The sequence below is a fragment of the Castanea sativa genome, chromosome 4 (assembly GCF_040712315.1).
Source record: "Castanea sativa cultivar Marrone di Chiusa Pesio chromosome 4, ASM4071231v1".
Lineage (NCBI taxonomy): Eukaryota > Viridiplantae > Streptophyta > Magnoliopsida > Fagales > Fagaceae > Castanea > Castanea sativa.
The window spans coordinates 43,510,260-43,526,603 of NC_134016.1; the positions used below are offsets into that span (position 1 = coordinate 43,510,260).

At 34.4% G+C, this 16,344-nt stretch overlaps 1 protein-coding gene and 1 long non-coding RNA gene across 3 annotated transcripts; one reads left to right on the plus strand and one right to left on the minus strand.

Moving 5' to 3' along the window:
• Positions 1-693: 693 nt before the first annotated feature.
• LOC142631575 (glutaredoxin) lies at positions 694-9,404 on the minus strand. Of its 2 annotated transcripts, XM_075805772.1 has the most exons (5): positions 9,353-9,404; positions 9,193-9,258; positions 3,138-3,226; positions 1,085-1,183; positions 694-943 (listed from the first exon to the last, which is right to left on the minus strand). In XM_075805772.1, the coding sequence occupies exons 2-5, from the start codon at positions 9,222-9,224 to the stop codon at positions 858-860; spliced, it is 306 nt and encodes a 101-aa protein (XP_075661887.1). In that variant the 5' UTR covers positions 9,225-9,258; positions 9,353-9,404; the 3' UTR covers positions 694-857. The 2 variants fall into 2 exon arrangements, with proteins under 2 accessions (XP_075661887.1, XP_075661886.1); XM_075805771.1 differs by lacking the exons at positions 9,193-9,258; positions 9,353-9,404 and adding an exon at positions 3,812-4,058.
• On the plus strand, positions 8,936-10,694 carry LOC142631576 (uncharacterized). Its single transcript, XR_012843635.1, has 2 exons — positions 8,936-9,409; positions 10,032-10,694. It is a non-coding gene; the product is annotated as an uncharacterized LOC142631576 (long non-coding RNA).
• Positions 10,695-16,344: the final 5,650 nt, after the last annotated feature.

Consider the following 16,344-nt stretch of genomic DNA (forward strand, 5'->3'; position numbering starts at 1 on the left):
AAACAAAGCGGAATGTACAATGATTTAGGAGCCATTTTTGCATTCAAGTGAAATCAGAACACATCATTTGCATTACTGGTTTCATTGCAGTTCTTTATCCATTCCAACAGCGGATGCAGTGCTGGCTCCACTACTTTTTGAGAAGTAATGAGAAATGAGTGATTGATTAGAACTGTGGAGATGGGGCTGTAACCCTTTTTTATTTTAAGCTGCGACCCATTTGCTGGGCTCATAGGAGTAAAATTTTGGCTCTTTTGCATAGCCATGAAAGTTAGAATTATCAAAAATTATTTTAAGCAAAAGTTGGAACTTGTTTGTGTTTAGTTGTAAGTGCACATGTGCAAGAATCAAATGTTTTAGTTGTAAGACTGCAAACATGTATGATCTAGGGAAATCAAGTTTGCTTCAAATTAGATCTAAAAGCTTTATTTTTTACCTGATAAACAAGTAAACTAGAGTAAAAAAAAAATAAAAATTATTGATAGGCCAATTGTAGTTTGATTATCATTCTTGTTTCCTCAGAGTGACAGAAGTTGTGTAAATTCACACTCCCTTCAGTGTTTTGTATTCACTAGTTTTGAAGACTTCAGTAGTTTCCCTTGGTGCAGTCACTAGATTCCCTTTGTCAGCACTGTATCTAATCTAATATTTGCTTACATGACAGCACACCAACCATACTCATCAAGAGACATGGAGCTTGATCACCATATTTCATTCCTTAACCACATACTAACATTTAGCCATTTAGGCGTCTAGGTTTATTGTTATTATAAAACAAACATGTAAGTGATCTATTGTCCTTGCTTGTAGTTTCTTCTCTTCACATTGTTCACAGAAACATCTGGTATCTACATTATTCACAGCTGAGCAGAGTTATTGGCAATGGCACCAGCTTCAGTGAGAAGGGGAACAAGCTGACCTGCCTGGTACTTCTCTATGATAGCTGCAATAACAGGAAACAAAATACAGAAAAGGGTAATTATTCAGTCTATATATTGTTTTTTTTTTTAGGGCTTGATAACAAAGAGTCTAGGCATTTGATTGTGATTAAAACTGAAAAGAAGCAAAGAAACAGGTGGCTTACTATCACAGCCCCCAATGTGTTTTCCCCCAATAAACACATTGGGCACAGTCCTCTGACCAGTCCACTCTGCTAGAGCAGATTGAATGTCGCTTCCATCACCTTCAAAAAGAAATACATCAAAAACGTAAGTTCCTCAAAGATATGGTACAATGTATAGCTATTAAAACCTGTTTGGTTTAAGCTTGTTTTGAGTGATATCACTGAAACTCATAACTCCCTGATGAAAAAACGTAGAACCCACACCAGTTTGGTTGCTTGGCTTGATTTTCACCTTGGGTTTTTGTCACTCAAAGCTCACAAATTTTGAATTAGAGTGATGAAAATAGGAAACACAAAAATGGTGTTTTCAAAAACTGAGATACAAAACTCAGTGACACTAAGTTAAATATTCGGACTCTGTGGGCCTCATAAGCTTCTGTGTTGTCTTGTCTGTTTAGTGTTGTTTGGTATTACCGTTGCAAAACAACCACAGCAACCCACCAAAACACAAACCCAGCACCACCACAACCGATCTCCGCCGAAACACAAACCCAACACCATTACAACCGATCTCCGCCAAAACACAAACCCAGCCCCACCCAGCGCTGCCACAGCAACCCAACGCAACAAAAAACCACCGAAACACAAACCCAACACCACCACAACCGATCTCTGCCGAAACACAAACCCAGCCCCATCCAGTGCTGCCACAGCAACCCACCACAACAAAACACCAACTGAAACTCAAAAACCCAATCTCAAACCTGATCTCCACCCTGACCCATAACCCGATCTCCACCAATTCAAACCAACCAAAAACAACTAAGAAAGAAAAAAAAAATCAAATACAAATTGAAAAGGGGAGAGACTGAAAAAGCTGAGAAAGAAACGGAGAAGAGTGGAAAAAAAAGAATCAGATATAGAGTGAAGAGGGGAGAGATAGAGAAAGAGAGACAGACAAAAAAAAAATTGATAGAAAAGAGAGTCAGAGAAATGAAAGAGGTGAGAGGATGCCTGGGAGAAGTAAGGGAGGAAGATTTTTTCTTAATGAAGCGTGGGTAGCAACAGTAATAACACTGGGCAGTGTCAGTGGGTGGGATCCACGGTTTTAGCAAAAAATTGTAGAGATATATAACTGAGTTATGAGTCCAAACAGCCGTTTTGCAATTTTTGAGTGAAGATGAGGTTTGAGTAGAGAGTTATGAGTTTTGAGTTAGAGTTATACGTTTTGAAAACTGAGTTATGAAAACTGAGTCACCTCTAAACCAAACGTGCCCTTAGTATCTCATTGTTATGAAAATAGAGAGGCGGATAGGTCATTTGAGCTAGTCCCTCTTATAATGAGGTGGAAAGGGTTCAAAACCTAGCAGGCTTTCAAGAGTCTTGTAGCTCAATTAATACTTCCTGATATTTTCAATGAACACGTCTAGAGTATTAATCCCCATTCTTTAACATTGAATTATATATAGTAATAAAATATCCCCCTTTCTCAACGTTGAATTATTTGTAAAAAAAAACATGGGGGTGCAGGTGGTACCAATCCACACGCACAGAGTAGCTCAATATGGATATTTAAATTGATCGCGCAGGTAAGAATAAAATGGATGCAAGTATATGATAGTAATTGAACAATACTTAATGTTCAGAACATTCCGATTAGTGTCAAGTATTTGTACTCTCATTTTGCTATTAGAGAATGAGCTTTGAAGAACTCAACATGTTTGCAAACGATTGCATAAATATCACACAACTCAGAATCTATATAGTGTAACTTATAACTCTATTTTAACAACCACAGCTGCTATAATGTATTCCATTAAATGAAACATGTATAATAATTGTTAAACAAAATTCTTAAGTCTAAAATTCTCACATAGTGCATTGTAAGATAGCAAGGTAACATATAGAAAGGACATTTCATAACAAGCATTGTAAGATAGCAAGGTAACACATGGAAAGGACATTTCATAACAAAGGCAGCAATGGAATAATTAAGTATCAACCAGGACATGTTATTACTATAGCTACAGCCTACAGAAATAGAGATATTACAAGAGTAATATGAAACACTTACGTTCCTCATCCAGCTCAATAATCTTGTAACTTGCTCCTAGCTGTATGAACAGCTGCTTGACCCTCTTGCAATAGCCACAGTAAGTTTTACTGCGATTTTATGAATACCAAACCCAATTAGTACATAGCTACAGAGAATAACAGAATCTGAAGATAACTAAAACCAAGCCCTCATATAATGAAGGCAGTGACAATATATATAAAAATAAAAAATAAAAAATGAAAGCAGTGACAAACATTTACAGTTATTGGCATTGCAGAAACAAAAACTGATGTGAATGTGAAAAGAAATCAAAAGTAGACACCCCAACAAATCAAACTATAATTAGCTTTCCAAGACTTGACCCATTGTTCACAATACTCAAAAGAATATGACTATATCATTTATAATATGACCACAACTATTGTGCCGCATGAACCCACTTTCTCTAACAATATAAGCATATTCTTAGATGGAAATTCTCGTTCTAAACATTAAAATTTAAAAAAAAAAAATTTTGAAAATACCCATCATCCAGTTCCAAAAAAAACATAGATTCAGAATTGCTAAAAGCTCAAACTTTATCCGGTAGTGAAGAATATATAACTTTATCGGGTAGTGAACAATATATATATATCTAGTTAAATAGAGTGTGCATTTATGATGGAAAGAGGTATAAAAGAAAACACAAAAACCTGAAGACAATAACAGGATTGGAAGACACAATCTCCTTAGCCTTGTTCAACGCCATTTCTAGCTCTTCTTTGCTCATTTTTGAGCTGAAAACCGATCCCATATCTCTTTATTTGTATGAGAGAGAAAGAGGTTAGAGAGAACAGGTGTTGGAAGCTTCTTTGGTGTGATTTTTCGGTGGCAAAGCTACAAGAACCACAGGTGTTAAATTTTGAAACTGTTTGCTGGCAACGAAATGAAGGCTGATTTTTTTTGGATAACTAGCTAAGCTGGTCAACCATATACAGTAAGAGAGAGACACGGAAGTTTGGTTTGTTTAATTATTGCGTAGATTTCTTTTTTTTTTTTTTTTTTTTTTTGAGATTCTATTTCATCGTTTCTAGAACTATTCTATTACAACCTTTGCGTTGTTTTTACGAAACGTATTTACTAATTTTGTTAAGGATAAGGATCTGGATTGCCCTGTCGCCTTATTAGATACCTTTTTGGTAGCAATCTGAAAAGTTGGGCTAGAAAATCTAATCTACTACGGCGACAATTTTTTTTTTTTTTTTTACAAAAGGGTGTTCAGACATTTTTTCAAGTATACAGCAACATTTCTTTTAATTATGTAATCATATTATATTAAGATTTAGTGTTCATTTAGAATGCACTTATTAACCAGTTTATTACTTAATTTTCCTACTATTATGAGTTTCAATTTCCAAATGAATCACCTATTTATTTTATATAACTTGGCTTATTTTCAGACTATTTGTGAGTTTCATCTCACATGAGTCACCTACTTATCAACAAAAAGACTGCAATATAAGGAATTTGTAGCTAACAATGGGGGGTAAGTTTGACATTATTTGTTCTTCTTTATATAAAAAGAAAAAACATGTTAAATATCATTTCCATCTCTTATCACTGGGAAATTCAGTGCAACCAAATGTGAGAAAATTATTTTTTGGGTCGCAACCAAACAAACAAGGGAAGATGAAATCATTTTTTGACAAAAAAAGCAAAAATCAAAAATGTACACCAAAACAAATAATCTTAGATACCAATGCTCCTATTAAGACAATACCAAAGAAATTGGTGAAGATCAAGAAGATCTCATCCCATTTCATTCGGATGATAGCATCCAACTTGTAACCTCCCTCAAAAAAAAAAAAACAAAAATTACACCAAAACAACTAATCTTGGATACCAATGTTCCTATTAAGACAATACCAAAGAAAGTGGCTCAAATCAAGAAGATAGATTCGGATATATACTGAGGGACGAAACACAGATGGAGATATGAACGTTGAAACCCATAACTTCCATCTATGTTTCACCCCTTAGTGTACATATCCATTTTGTCCAAAACATCTTCCCATGTGTTTCAAAATTGAAACACTTATTTACCCTTTTAAACTCCGTAACCCACTACTAAAATTGTGTAGTACAAGTCGGTACAACCTTTTTCATGTTTTTTAATGTGAGTTACACATTCATAAATACCCAATGATATTAACAAGTTAGAACAATAAAAATAAATCTATTATAAAAAAAACAATAATAAAATAAAATAGATGACTAGGAAAAAAAAATTATACACATTAGAAAAATATCAAAAATAATGGTTGTTGACCATCAACCCACCAAACAAGTCAACCAAAAACCCACCAAACAAGAGTGTGGGCATATTATACGTTCTTTCATCTCTTCCAACACACCGGTAATCAAATACTGGCTTTCATCTTCCAAAAAATTTTCATTAATTTTTTTTTTTTAAATAAAATAAATCATTCATGGCCAAAATCACTTCATATTATGGCTGAGTTTGGATACAGCTTCTTCCGCGTCTGCGTCTGAGTTTTTTGTTTTTTTTTTTTTTTTCTTCTTCTTCTGCTGCAACAGCACGGGTCAAGGGGGACAAGGCTACTGTTTATGTTACTGTGCATGAATAGTAGCCTCATTTTGCTGACTTTCAGCACATTTGTGGGTCCCGTGTACTGTTTATGGGACCCAAAAACTTCACTTTACTTTACAGAATTTTTTTATTAAAAATGGGTCTCACGGTACTATTCACACATTTAAAAATTATTTTACTACAGTATTTTCAGTTTTCAGTTTTTAGCAATAACTTTTATCCAAACAGACCCTATGTATTAGATACTTGCTGGGCTTTTATATATATAGCAGCAACGAAAAGCAAACATAAGATAGTAAGAGGTGCAAACTATTGCAACAAACAGCTCAATACCTTTTATATTTGCTTTGCTACGGATACAAAAGTCTAGCATCTAATAAATAATAGAAAGTAAATTATAAAAAATAAAGATTTATTTGCTTTTTCTTTAATTCAAAATTAATTAAATTTTTTTTAAAGATGAAGTCACCATTATTCACTAATAAATTAAATTTAAGTATTGAAACCCATCACATCACTCCAATGTTTGATCATTTCTCAATATATAATCATATCCATTCTCTCCAATATTTCTTTCAATACTTACAAAATTTAAAAACTTCTTTATTATTTTTTATTCCATATCTATCACTAAAATTGCGTGACGTCTAAGTTTTTTAAGATTTTCAACAATCAATGAATATGGTACACCACCATAAATACCTGTGATGCTAACATGTTAGAACACAAAATCTAAATCTATTAAAAAAAATAGAAGATTAGAAAAGTTAATTGTGACAAAAAAAATTATATGAAAAAATCTATATGAACTAAAGAGTTAAAATGCACATACATCATATTGGAAACATAACTAAAGTAAGGTCCCCACCAACCAACACCACAGGTCCACAACAACTAATGGCTTATGAGAGAGTGAGCAGATTATATATTCTTCATCACTTCAAATCACTTCAGATATGCCGATAACCATCAATGTATACAACTCTTTTGAAAAGTCCTTCCAAAATAGTATAATATCGATCAGTTGAAAGAGATGAAGACAACATAATCCACTCACACTCTCGTCAACCACTGGTTGTTGCATGTTGCATTGTTGGTTGATAACCATTACTTTAGTTATGCATTTTAGTTTTTCTATTTCATATCGTTTTTTCATTTTTATTTTTGCCACAATTAACTCTTTTTTTTAGTCTACTATTTTTTTTAATAATAAATTTAGTTTTTGAGTTGTAACATATTAAGAGCATCTACGAAGGCATACCTCATCTGACCAATAAAAAAAATTTAAAACTTCAACCCCACGCAATTTTATTGGTAGAATAAAGAGTCAAGAATAGTTAAGAGGTTTTCAAATTCCATAATTCTTGAGGAAGATATTTTGGAGAAAAAGGATATGATTAGAGATTGATCAAAGTTGAAGATAATGAATTTCAATACTTAAATCTGCTATCAAATTATTGGTGGTGAATGATCTCAAAAGGTAATTATACTAAGAATAGTTTGACTTTTAGTACTTACATTTAGAATGATTTTCTTTTGATACCAAATCAAATTAATTTAAGAAGAAATAAGTTAGTAATAAGATGCGACTTTTTCAATATTTATTAGTTCAACTCTTAATTATCTATACTACTATTTAAGTGGCTTTTCCTGTGTGGGATCCTCATTATTTTGGTTCAAAAACACCCCAACACCCTTATGTTTAAGTAGAGACAAAACTATAGGACAATCCGATAAAAATACAATCGTAACTCCTACTAAAACATTGCCTAAAAAATAGGGTCACTCTTCTATTGATTTTCAAATTGTTTTATTTACTTACTAGCCTCATCACATGCACGGCTTTCTTTTTTTTAGTGGAAGTAGCAAAAAAAAAATCTATGTTTTTTATTATATATATAATTTTTATTTTGAGAATCTAATTTATAAGTGGATAAATAAATTTGAAAATCAATAGAAGAGTGACTCTATTTTTTAAGCAATGGTTTAGTGGAAGTTAAGATTGTATTTTTACCGGATTGCCCTTTAGTTTTGTCTCCACTTAAACATAGGGATGTAGGAGTATTTTAGAACAAAAAAATCTCATCCAAACAGTGAAAGTCCCTTAAATAGTAGTATAGATAAATTAGATTCTCGAAATAAAAATTATATATAAAAAATAAAGACACTGGTTTTTTTTTTTTTTTTTTTTAACTATAAAATAGGACCACTAAGCCCAATGATTTCACTTCTTTTTTTCTTCGCCTTTTTTCCCCCTTATCAAGACTTAAACATTTCTCTCTCTTTTTTGCAGTTTCCTTTCTTCTAAATTCTATTCTCACTTTTTTTTTTCTTAGTTTTTGTTTTTATTTTTTCAAATCTCTTCTTCTTTATTTTTGAATTATTAAAAAAAAAAAAGTGATTTTTAATGTACTCCCTTTTTTTTCTTTTAAATGATTTATTTACTAATTTATGGTGGTGTTTGAATTGTTTTCTTTTCACATCTATTTGTACTGTTTTTTTTGTCATTTTAATAAATGTATATTCTATGTCTAAAATAAAAATCACTATGCATGTGGTTTAATAAGATGGAAGAGCCAAATATCTCAAATTGACACACTCTTCAAAGTACCCATATGGATTGGGGTCCTACTAGCTGGATTGAATACTCTTCTACTCCTTGGACTGCAATGATATGGTGTAAGTAGGCTAGCAGTGACTAATATATTTAAGCTCCAAGCTAGTTCTATCTACCTATCTTTCTTGTAATTTTATAGCTCTAAAGTGGGTACGTATATTTATGGTTGGTAGATAAGGAAGCTGGAGGGTGTAATTGGCTTGGGTTGGTTTGTAATTTTTGAAAGATGCTTGAGTTGGTTGGGTCACGGGTTGGGCTTGTTGTAAGCTTGAGTGAATTTTCCAGTTGGGCTTGCAATTTTAATTGGAATGGAGGTTTTGGTCTAAGGGTGATTGAGGTTTGGGCTGGTGCAATTGGGTTCAGATGGGCTGAAGGCTTAGAGCTGGATTTTTTCCATTGAGTGGGCTTCAAGGTTTCGGGTTGGGATTGGTTGATCAGATTGGGCCCAGGCTGAGCTTTGGGCCTGGGTTCACGGTTTGGACCAGACTTGACCCAGTCCACCTTATTCTAATAAAACTACTTCTACCAATCAGGACCTAACTCACCTCTAGTACAACAACAACATTTTGACACCTCACCACCTTATCCCATCTCCTTATTTTCTTTTAATTTTCTTTTTCTTTTTCTTTAACCCCGTCATTCAAAATTGGTATTTTCTGATGTGGGGTTTTGAGATTGTTTCAGATGTGTTTGAAATCCGATGTGTATGTATGTATGACAGTATGAATGAACATGTGTAGTAGCCGTCTGTGTGTGTCTTGTGCTCATATTTACACTTGAGGTACTACCATTAACATGGGAGCATGCATTTCCAAAAAAAAATAAAAGCATAGCATGAAAATGAGATGGGAAGTAGAAGATGCTACCCATTTCTTTCTGTTGTTCTCTGTTTTTCCATTCTCTTTTGTTTGTGGTTCCATGCTGAGTGTTGCCTGATATTAGACACAGAGCAGAGTTAGTCTTTGAATCCAAAAGGGTAAATGAAATGCATAATAATAAAAAAAAGAACAAGGCTTTGTTATGAACCTGTTGGATGCTGCTCGGCTTCTTTGTTTTTCTGCTTGTCTCTCTATTTCCTAGCTTGTTTGCTGCTATGAAGCACGGGTGCGGCGTTTGGGCCCGGACGCGGCGACGCGCGGGCGACGCCACTGCCTGCGCGTCCGTGCCGCGTCAGTAAATAAAAAATCATTTTTTTCGGCGCGATTCGGGCCGACGCGCGCGAAATCGGGCCGATTCGCGCTGATTCGGCCCGAATCGGTCGGTCCGTATCGGGTGAAATCGGCCGATACCGGCCGAAATTCAAAAAAAAAAAAAAACAACAACAACAACAACAGGTGCGTATGGCTGAAGAAAAAAAAAAAAAAAAAAAAAAAAAGGTGCAAACGCACCATTTGGAAAAAAACCAAGACCCAACCCTCTCACTCGTCATTTTTCTTGAGCCTCTCTCCCACTCTCTACCTTCACTCTTCAGCTAGGCTCTCTCCTATTCTCTGTATTCTAGTTATTATTTACCATTGCTCTTAAATTTGGTATATATTTATATAATGTGAAAAAAGTATATTTAGCAATATATTAAAAATATAAATAAAAATATTTTTAATAATTTTTTAATCGCTGCACCCCGCCGCACCTGCACCCTACTTTTTCAAAAATTGCCGAGTCCCGCACCCGCACCCGAATCCCGAAACGCACCCGTGCTTCATAGGTTTGCTGTCTGTTGCTGCTGTTTTGTTGTTGTTGGTTGCTGCTTGAAACTGACTGTATTTGCTGCGTAAATGGAAAAGGGAGCTGGCCTTTAGGGATTTTTTTTGGTTTTATGGAAAAAGGATGTAGCTTTCTGTGTTTTTGGACTGGGGAAAAGGGTTCTCTTTTGAGGGTTTTTGGTTAGTTGGAAAATGGCTGTTGTACCGGATTTTGGCTGTGTTTTGTTGTAACTCTGTGAGGCTTTCGGTATGTGAAAAAGGAAGAAGCCTTCTTGTTTTTTTTTTTTTTTTTGTTCTGTCTTTGGGCTGGAAAAATGATGGATTTTTTCTGGGTTGTTTAGGCTCTATTTTTGGAGCTCTAAAGGGATTGGAGTAATTGCAGCTATTGAGGCAGGCTGTTTGCAATTTTGGGTAGGTGAAAAGGAGGGATTTTTCTGGGTATTTTGGGTTATGCAGGGAAGGTTTTTGGGTGTTTCTTTGAGGAGCTCATGTGATGGTGTTTCATGGTTCTTTCTCATGTGGATTTTTTTTTCAGTGGGTATTTTGGGGGTTATGTTAGAGGTTTTAGGTGGATGCTGGACAGTGAAAGCCCTTAAAAGATGAAGGGACCAGCCGTTGGGACAAAGGGAGATATTTTCTTTGGGTTTGTGCTGTGCCTGCGCTGGGCTGATTCGCCCGTCCTCTCTTAGAAAAAGATGAATATATAAAGTTCCCTTACGCTATGCTTGGTTGTAGACCGGGAAAGAGAAAGAGGAAGGGAAGGGAAAGAGAGTAGAAAATATTTCCTTTAATTGTGTTTGGATATAAGAAAGAAAAGATAAAAGAAAATGTGAAAGTTCTATCTCTGGAATTTTTTTTTAAATAACTATAAAAGCAAAATAATATTATTAGTTAGTAACGTTTTCAAACTATTTAGGAAACTAGCAATTCGAGTTTGTTAGACTCTATTTCACGGTTGCAAATCAAGTTCAAGAGACTCTATTTATGTGTGGGGCATCTAACATGGGCATCTACTTGAAACTCGAGTCTAAGAGACTCGAGTTCCTATAAACAGTTCTTTCTCTCCTTTCTATTTCTCTTTTTTGTGTGCGGGCATCCTCCGTTCTTTTTCTCCTTTCTTTTTTTTGGTTCTTTCTCCATCTGCTGTCCCAAGACAGTTCTTCTCCAGACAGTTCTTCCTTCTTCTTCTCCTTCCTCAAACACCCAAACCCTTTTCTCAAAATCTCAAACCCAAAAATCACGATCTCGAAATCGGAGCAAAAACCCAAACTCAAAATTCACGATCTCAGCACCGAAGTGCCATGGGTTTGACGATCTCGACACCAGAGCGGCTTGGGTTTGTTGATCTCGGCACCAAAGGTCTGTTTTCTGTGTTTTCTGGTTTGGTTTGTCTCTTGATTCATTTTATATTTTTTTGGGGTTGATGTTCTGAGTTTTTTTCTTTTTTGGTTGATCTGTTCTATGCTATTCTGGGTTGCTACATTTTCTGGTTTCTGGCTGTTCTAGGTTTCTGCGTTGGTGATTTCTATTTTCTGGTTGCTGCATTTTCTGCGTTGGTGATTTCTACTGTTTTAGGTTTTCTACGTTAGGTGTTATGGGTTTTTTCTGGAGGGAACTCAAGTCTTAGAAACTCAAGTTCCACGTGGATTTTTTCAATCCACCTCAGCTACGCACCTCATGGAAATCAAGTCTATAGGACTCGATTTGCTACAGTGAAATCGAGTCCAAGAGACTCGAATTGTTAGTGTTGTAAATAGTTTAAAAACATTGCTAACTGATAAAATTATTTGGCTTTTATAGTTATTTAAAAAAAAATCCTCTATCTCTCATTTGTTTGGTTTTTATAAGGGGAGTAATTATACAGCTTTTATAGTGGACCACGTCATTTGTTCACTATTTCAGTAAAATATTTCTACCTATTTAAAATTGTTGAGTCAATATTCAGTTTTTATTTAAACTTCCACCATTTTAAACAAGTGTAAGTTTTTTACTAAAATGGTACATCACATTACTTGTTCAGCATGAAGTCCTTATAATTTCTTTTTTTTTAGTAGAAAGTTCCTTATAATTTCTTGGGAGAAAGGAAAATTGCATGCTTTTACCTTTATGCCCTCATTAATGATGGGGAAATTCATATATTACTACCCTTGTAATTTCTTAGAAGTGTGAAGGATATATTAGTCATTTACAAAATAAAATGGTGTACCCTAGAAAATTAGTTCTATTCTTTCCTGTCATTTCTGCCCAAATTGAGTTGATACCAAAACAGTGGGCTCCATGGTAAAAGCAGCACTCCTCCTCGTCAATTTTTCTTTTCTCTTGAACAACCAAAGTTACCAAACAGTAGAAATGATTTACCTTCCCCTGCTTTTCTCTTCTTAGCTTTTTCCTTCCCCCTTCCATAGTATTAGGGTTTAGGGAATGTAGAATAGGAATGGAAATTGATAAAAATGTGATGACTTTTAAGGTCACTGAAAATTTACTAGCAATTGGAATAGACCTTAACTCACTGAATTAGAATTTGGACTGCAATGCACTTAAAGAATTATACTTTAAATCAACAATGATGAATAAAACTTGACATGCTCATTCATAAAAAGAAATTAAATTGACCCATTATTAAGTCACATGTATGACTTGATAAAAATAAAGGACCAAATGTGGACCTAGATAAAAATAAGACATGCAGTTTAAGAAAATCAGTTAAATGCCTTAAGCAATGCTCAAAATTAGGCCAGTCCATAGGTCAGGGTTGGTTTGGTTTTGGACTCAACCCGAACCTAACCCGCCGGTGTCAGGTGGAGGACAGAGGGACCCAAAATCAACCGCCAACATCAATCAGTTGATTCGGTTTCGGGTTCAGATGGTGCTCAGGTCAATTTGATCGGTGGTAAAAGTCGTTGGAACCTACAAACATCACCGAAGTTTGCAAACAAAAAACAATTGTCGAAATCTACTCTGAAATGGCCGAAATCTGCAAAAACTCTCTAAAATCTACTGGGATTTGGTTAGATCTGGCTAAATCTCACCAAATCTAGTCAAGATCTCGCCGGATCTAAGCTTGATCTTGCTAGAGTTGGCCAGATTTCGTATATAGCATCGGTTGAGTTGGGTGGCTCGGGTTTTGGAGAAGAAAACCCACCACTCGACCCACCGACGTCAGTTCTTTGGAGGCAGAAACCCATTGACGAACGATGGGAGCGTTAGTTCGTCTGGTGTTCGTCGAGTTTGGACACCCCTACTCAAAACTTAATGGCATGCTCAAATAAAATTTTAAAAAAAAAAATTTTAAACTCAAATAATATATTTAGTACCAATTTTCCATGAAACTTACACCAAAATCTTAGCACACTTTCCATAGGAAATTATGTACTATTTCCAAAATTAAAATGCAATACTAATAATTCCATTCAATTAATGAAATCTCATTCCAACCAACTCTAATTTTCATCCATCACTAATCAAATTACACGGAATTTCATGATTTTAAATATAACATCAAAATTAATCTAATTACATGGCTAAATTTCAATTGAAGCTCAATCAAATTTAGTCAACCGCATAAAAATTGATAAAAGTAAAAAAAATAAAAAATAAAAAATGAGGTTTAACCATTAAAACTATGAAATTCTTTAATTTAGGTCTAAAACTTTATTAAGGTCCAAAATATTACAAGTATTGTGTTGAGGCCTAAAACATCACAAATATTGAAATCTAAAACCCAAGGGGGCCCTCAAAGAAATGCAAGGCCTAATCCGCCAACCAAGGCCCACTTAAAATAAGCAAGAGGAGACCCAAACCCATGAATGATCAAGCTTTGAGCCTTTGAAAAGAAAGGAAAAGGAAAAAGGAAGCTCAGACTAGCCTTTGTGAGGAAAATTTCCTGGAAAGCCCAGATTGGGACTAGACTAGGATACCTTGGGACTCCCAGAAACCTGGGATCCTTAGGAAATGCAGAAAGGGATCAGCTAGGATTAGGACAGCTCAAGGGAGCATGCTCATGGACACAAGGAACGTAGATAGGCATGTCCCATCAGCCGCCTATGATTCAAAAAAGGGTTGATGACTTAGGAATCAACACTTCATGAAAAAAAGTCTAGTACATTGGGGAACGCAAGAAGGTGGACCATGAAGGAAGGTGGTTGGAAATCTTTCAGCCTAATAAAGAAATCTGCCCATTTAGAGAAAATGACAAAAGGTGAAGCAACCAAAAAGGTGGACCTAAAAAGGAGCATCTAGAAGTTTTAGGAAAAGAAGATTAAAAGGCAACTCTTAGAACCTCCTCAAAGAAGAAGGTCAATTGGGGACTTTTTTAGGGAAACCTCAAAAGACAAAAATAGTGAGAAAATAAGGAAGACATCAACCACCCATGTTGCTAACACAACATTGGTTCTAGTACCCAGGACAGTAAATTAAGGGAGTCGGTAGTACACCAAAAACCCTAGAAATGTACTATAAAAGGGGGTGAAGCCACCAACAAAAACTAGTCAACAATAGAGAATTAAAGCAACAAGATGCTTTGAAAATTTTCTTTAGAATTCAAAAAAGGAGAAAAGAGGGAAAACACTATGAAGGATCCTGAGACAAGTACTAGAAGATACACTTGGATTCAAAGGGATTCAAAGGGATTCAAATCTCATAAGCCTTAAAAGCCTACAAAGAGCTATCTAAATATGTGACTTTTGAACTTATTTGGACCTTGTGACATATCTCAATGGAGAAAGGACCCAATGTACTAAAACTCTAAAAAAATATTGAAATATTATTTATCATTCTGAGGATTCCTAACGTCTTATTTATTTATTTATTCATTCCTTACTGTTTCTTATCATAAATATGTATATATTTTATATGTATAAATGTGTATGTGTTATAGGAATTATGTTTTGTGCATAACTTGGTTCATAATTAACCCCAAACAACTGCGGTGAACCAAGCTCAGTCCACCAAACCACAAGCATAAGGCCCAGAATCTCTATTTCTACTTGGACCTGGGTACTGTCAAAAGAAAGAACCCACAAACTTTTATCGAAATTTAAAACCGGACAAAATACAATATCAACACAGTGTAAATTTACATGATTATTGTAACAATCACATATTTTTATACAAGTTTGCATGACCAAATGTGAGTGAATTTTGAACTTGATTGACTAAAATGTAGTCATTTTTCTACTAAACAAGCACTTGGTGCTTTAAAATTTTACAAATACATATTTTAATAATTTTTTTTAAAAGTAAATGTGTAAAATAGAAAATACAACATTTATACTAAATTAAATATTAATTTTTGGCCAATACAATGTTCTAAAGTATACTGTAAAAATGTATATGTAAATTAAATAAAATAATTTTTTAGTGAGGTAATATATATATATATATTTTTTTTTTTTTTTGGGTACCCCTAATAAATGGTTTTAAATCCAAAACACAAAAACCAAACCTCATATTTGTGCAAAACAAAATAATTAGGCAAGTTGTGAGTGATGGTGTAAAAGTTGACAAGTTGTGACAAAATTATGGTAAAAATTGTGATCCTTAACATTACTCCTATAACAATGGTGAACAAATAGGAAAATGTCTTTTGCCAATTCTTTTTTTTTTTTTAAAGGTAATTACAACATGATACTAACCTTGTAACTCAAACATTTTCCCTCCTAAACCCTCCTAGTACTTTATGCCTGAAGAGGTTACCGTGTACTGAAAAAGGGGTCACAAGTCCAGCATATTAAGATGTGTGCTAGTGTATGACAAAAGCCATGCTAGTCCTGCTTTGATATCTAGCATAATGTTCCTGTTTTGTTATGAAATACTGTATCTCTGTTCTGAAACTCGATTTCTAAAAATAGAGTTTCAATATAACTCACTTTTTAGAAAATTGAGTTCTAGGTAAGTTCAATCACTTAAATTTTTTTGAAAATTTAAGTAGAACTAGACATCACTAATGTGGAGTGACTTAAAAATATACACAAAATTCGATTTTGAAGATATCAAATTTTACACAAAACTCGATTTTGTTAAAATCGAGTTTCAAAAACAGAAGTATTTTGCTAAGTAATTTCAAAACAGGGGTATTTTATTGCATAGTTTAAAAATTAGGGACAAATACCCATTTTTCCCTGGCTTTGATACCACAAGAACATAATAATCAGCTGAAAGGCTATGAACACCTCTGATATAGTGACTGTGGTCATAGTGAGCTTTAGACAGCTTTTATGCAAGAGGACCATTTGATTGATGATTATTACAAAGGCCTGAACAATCCAAATATTCTTAAAGATTTTATAAACACCACTTTGTATAAAAACGACCAGG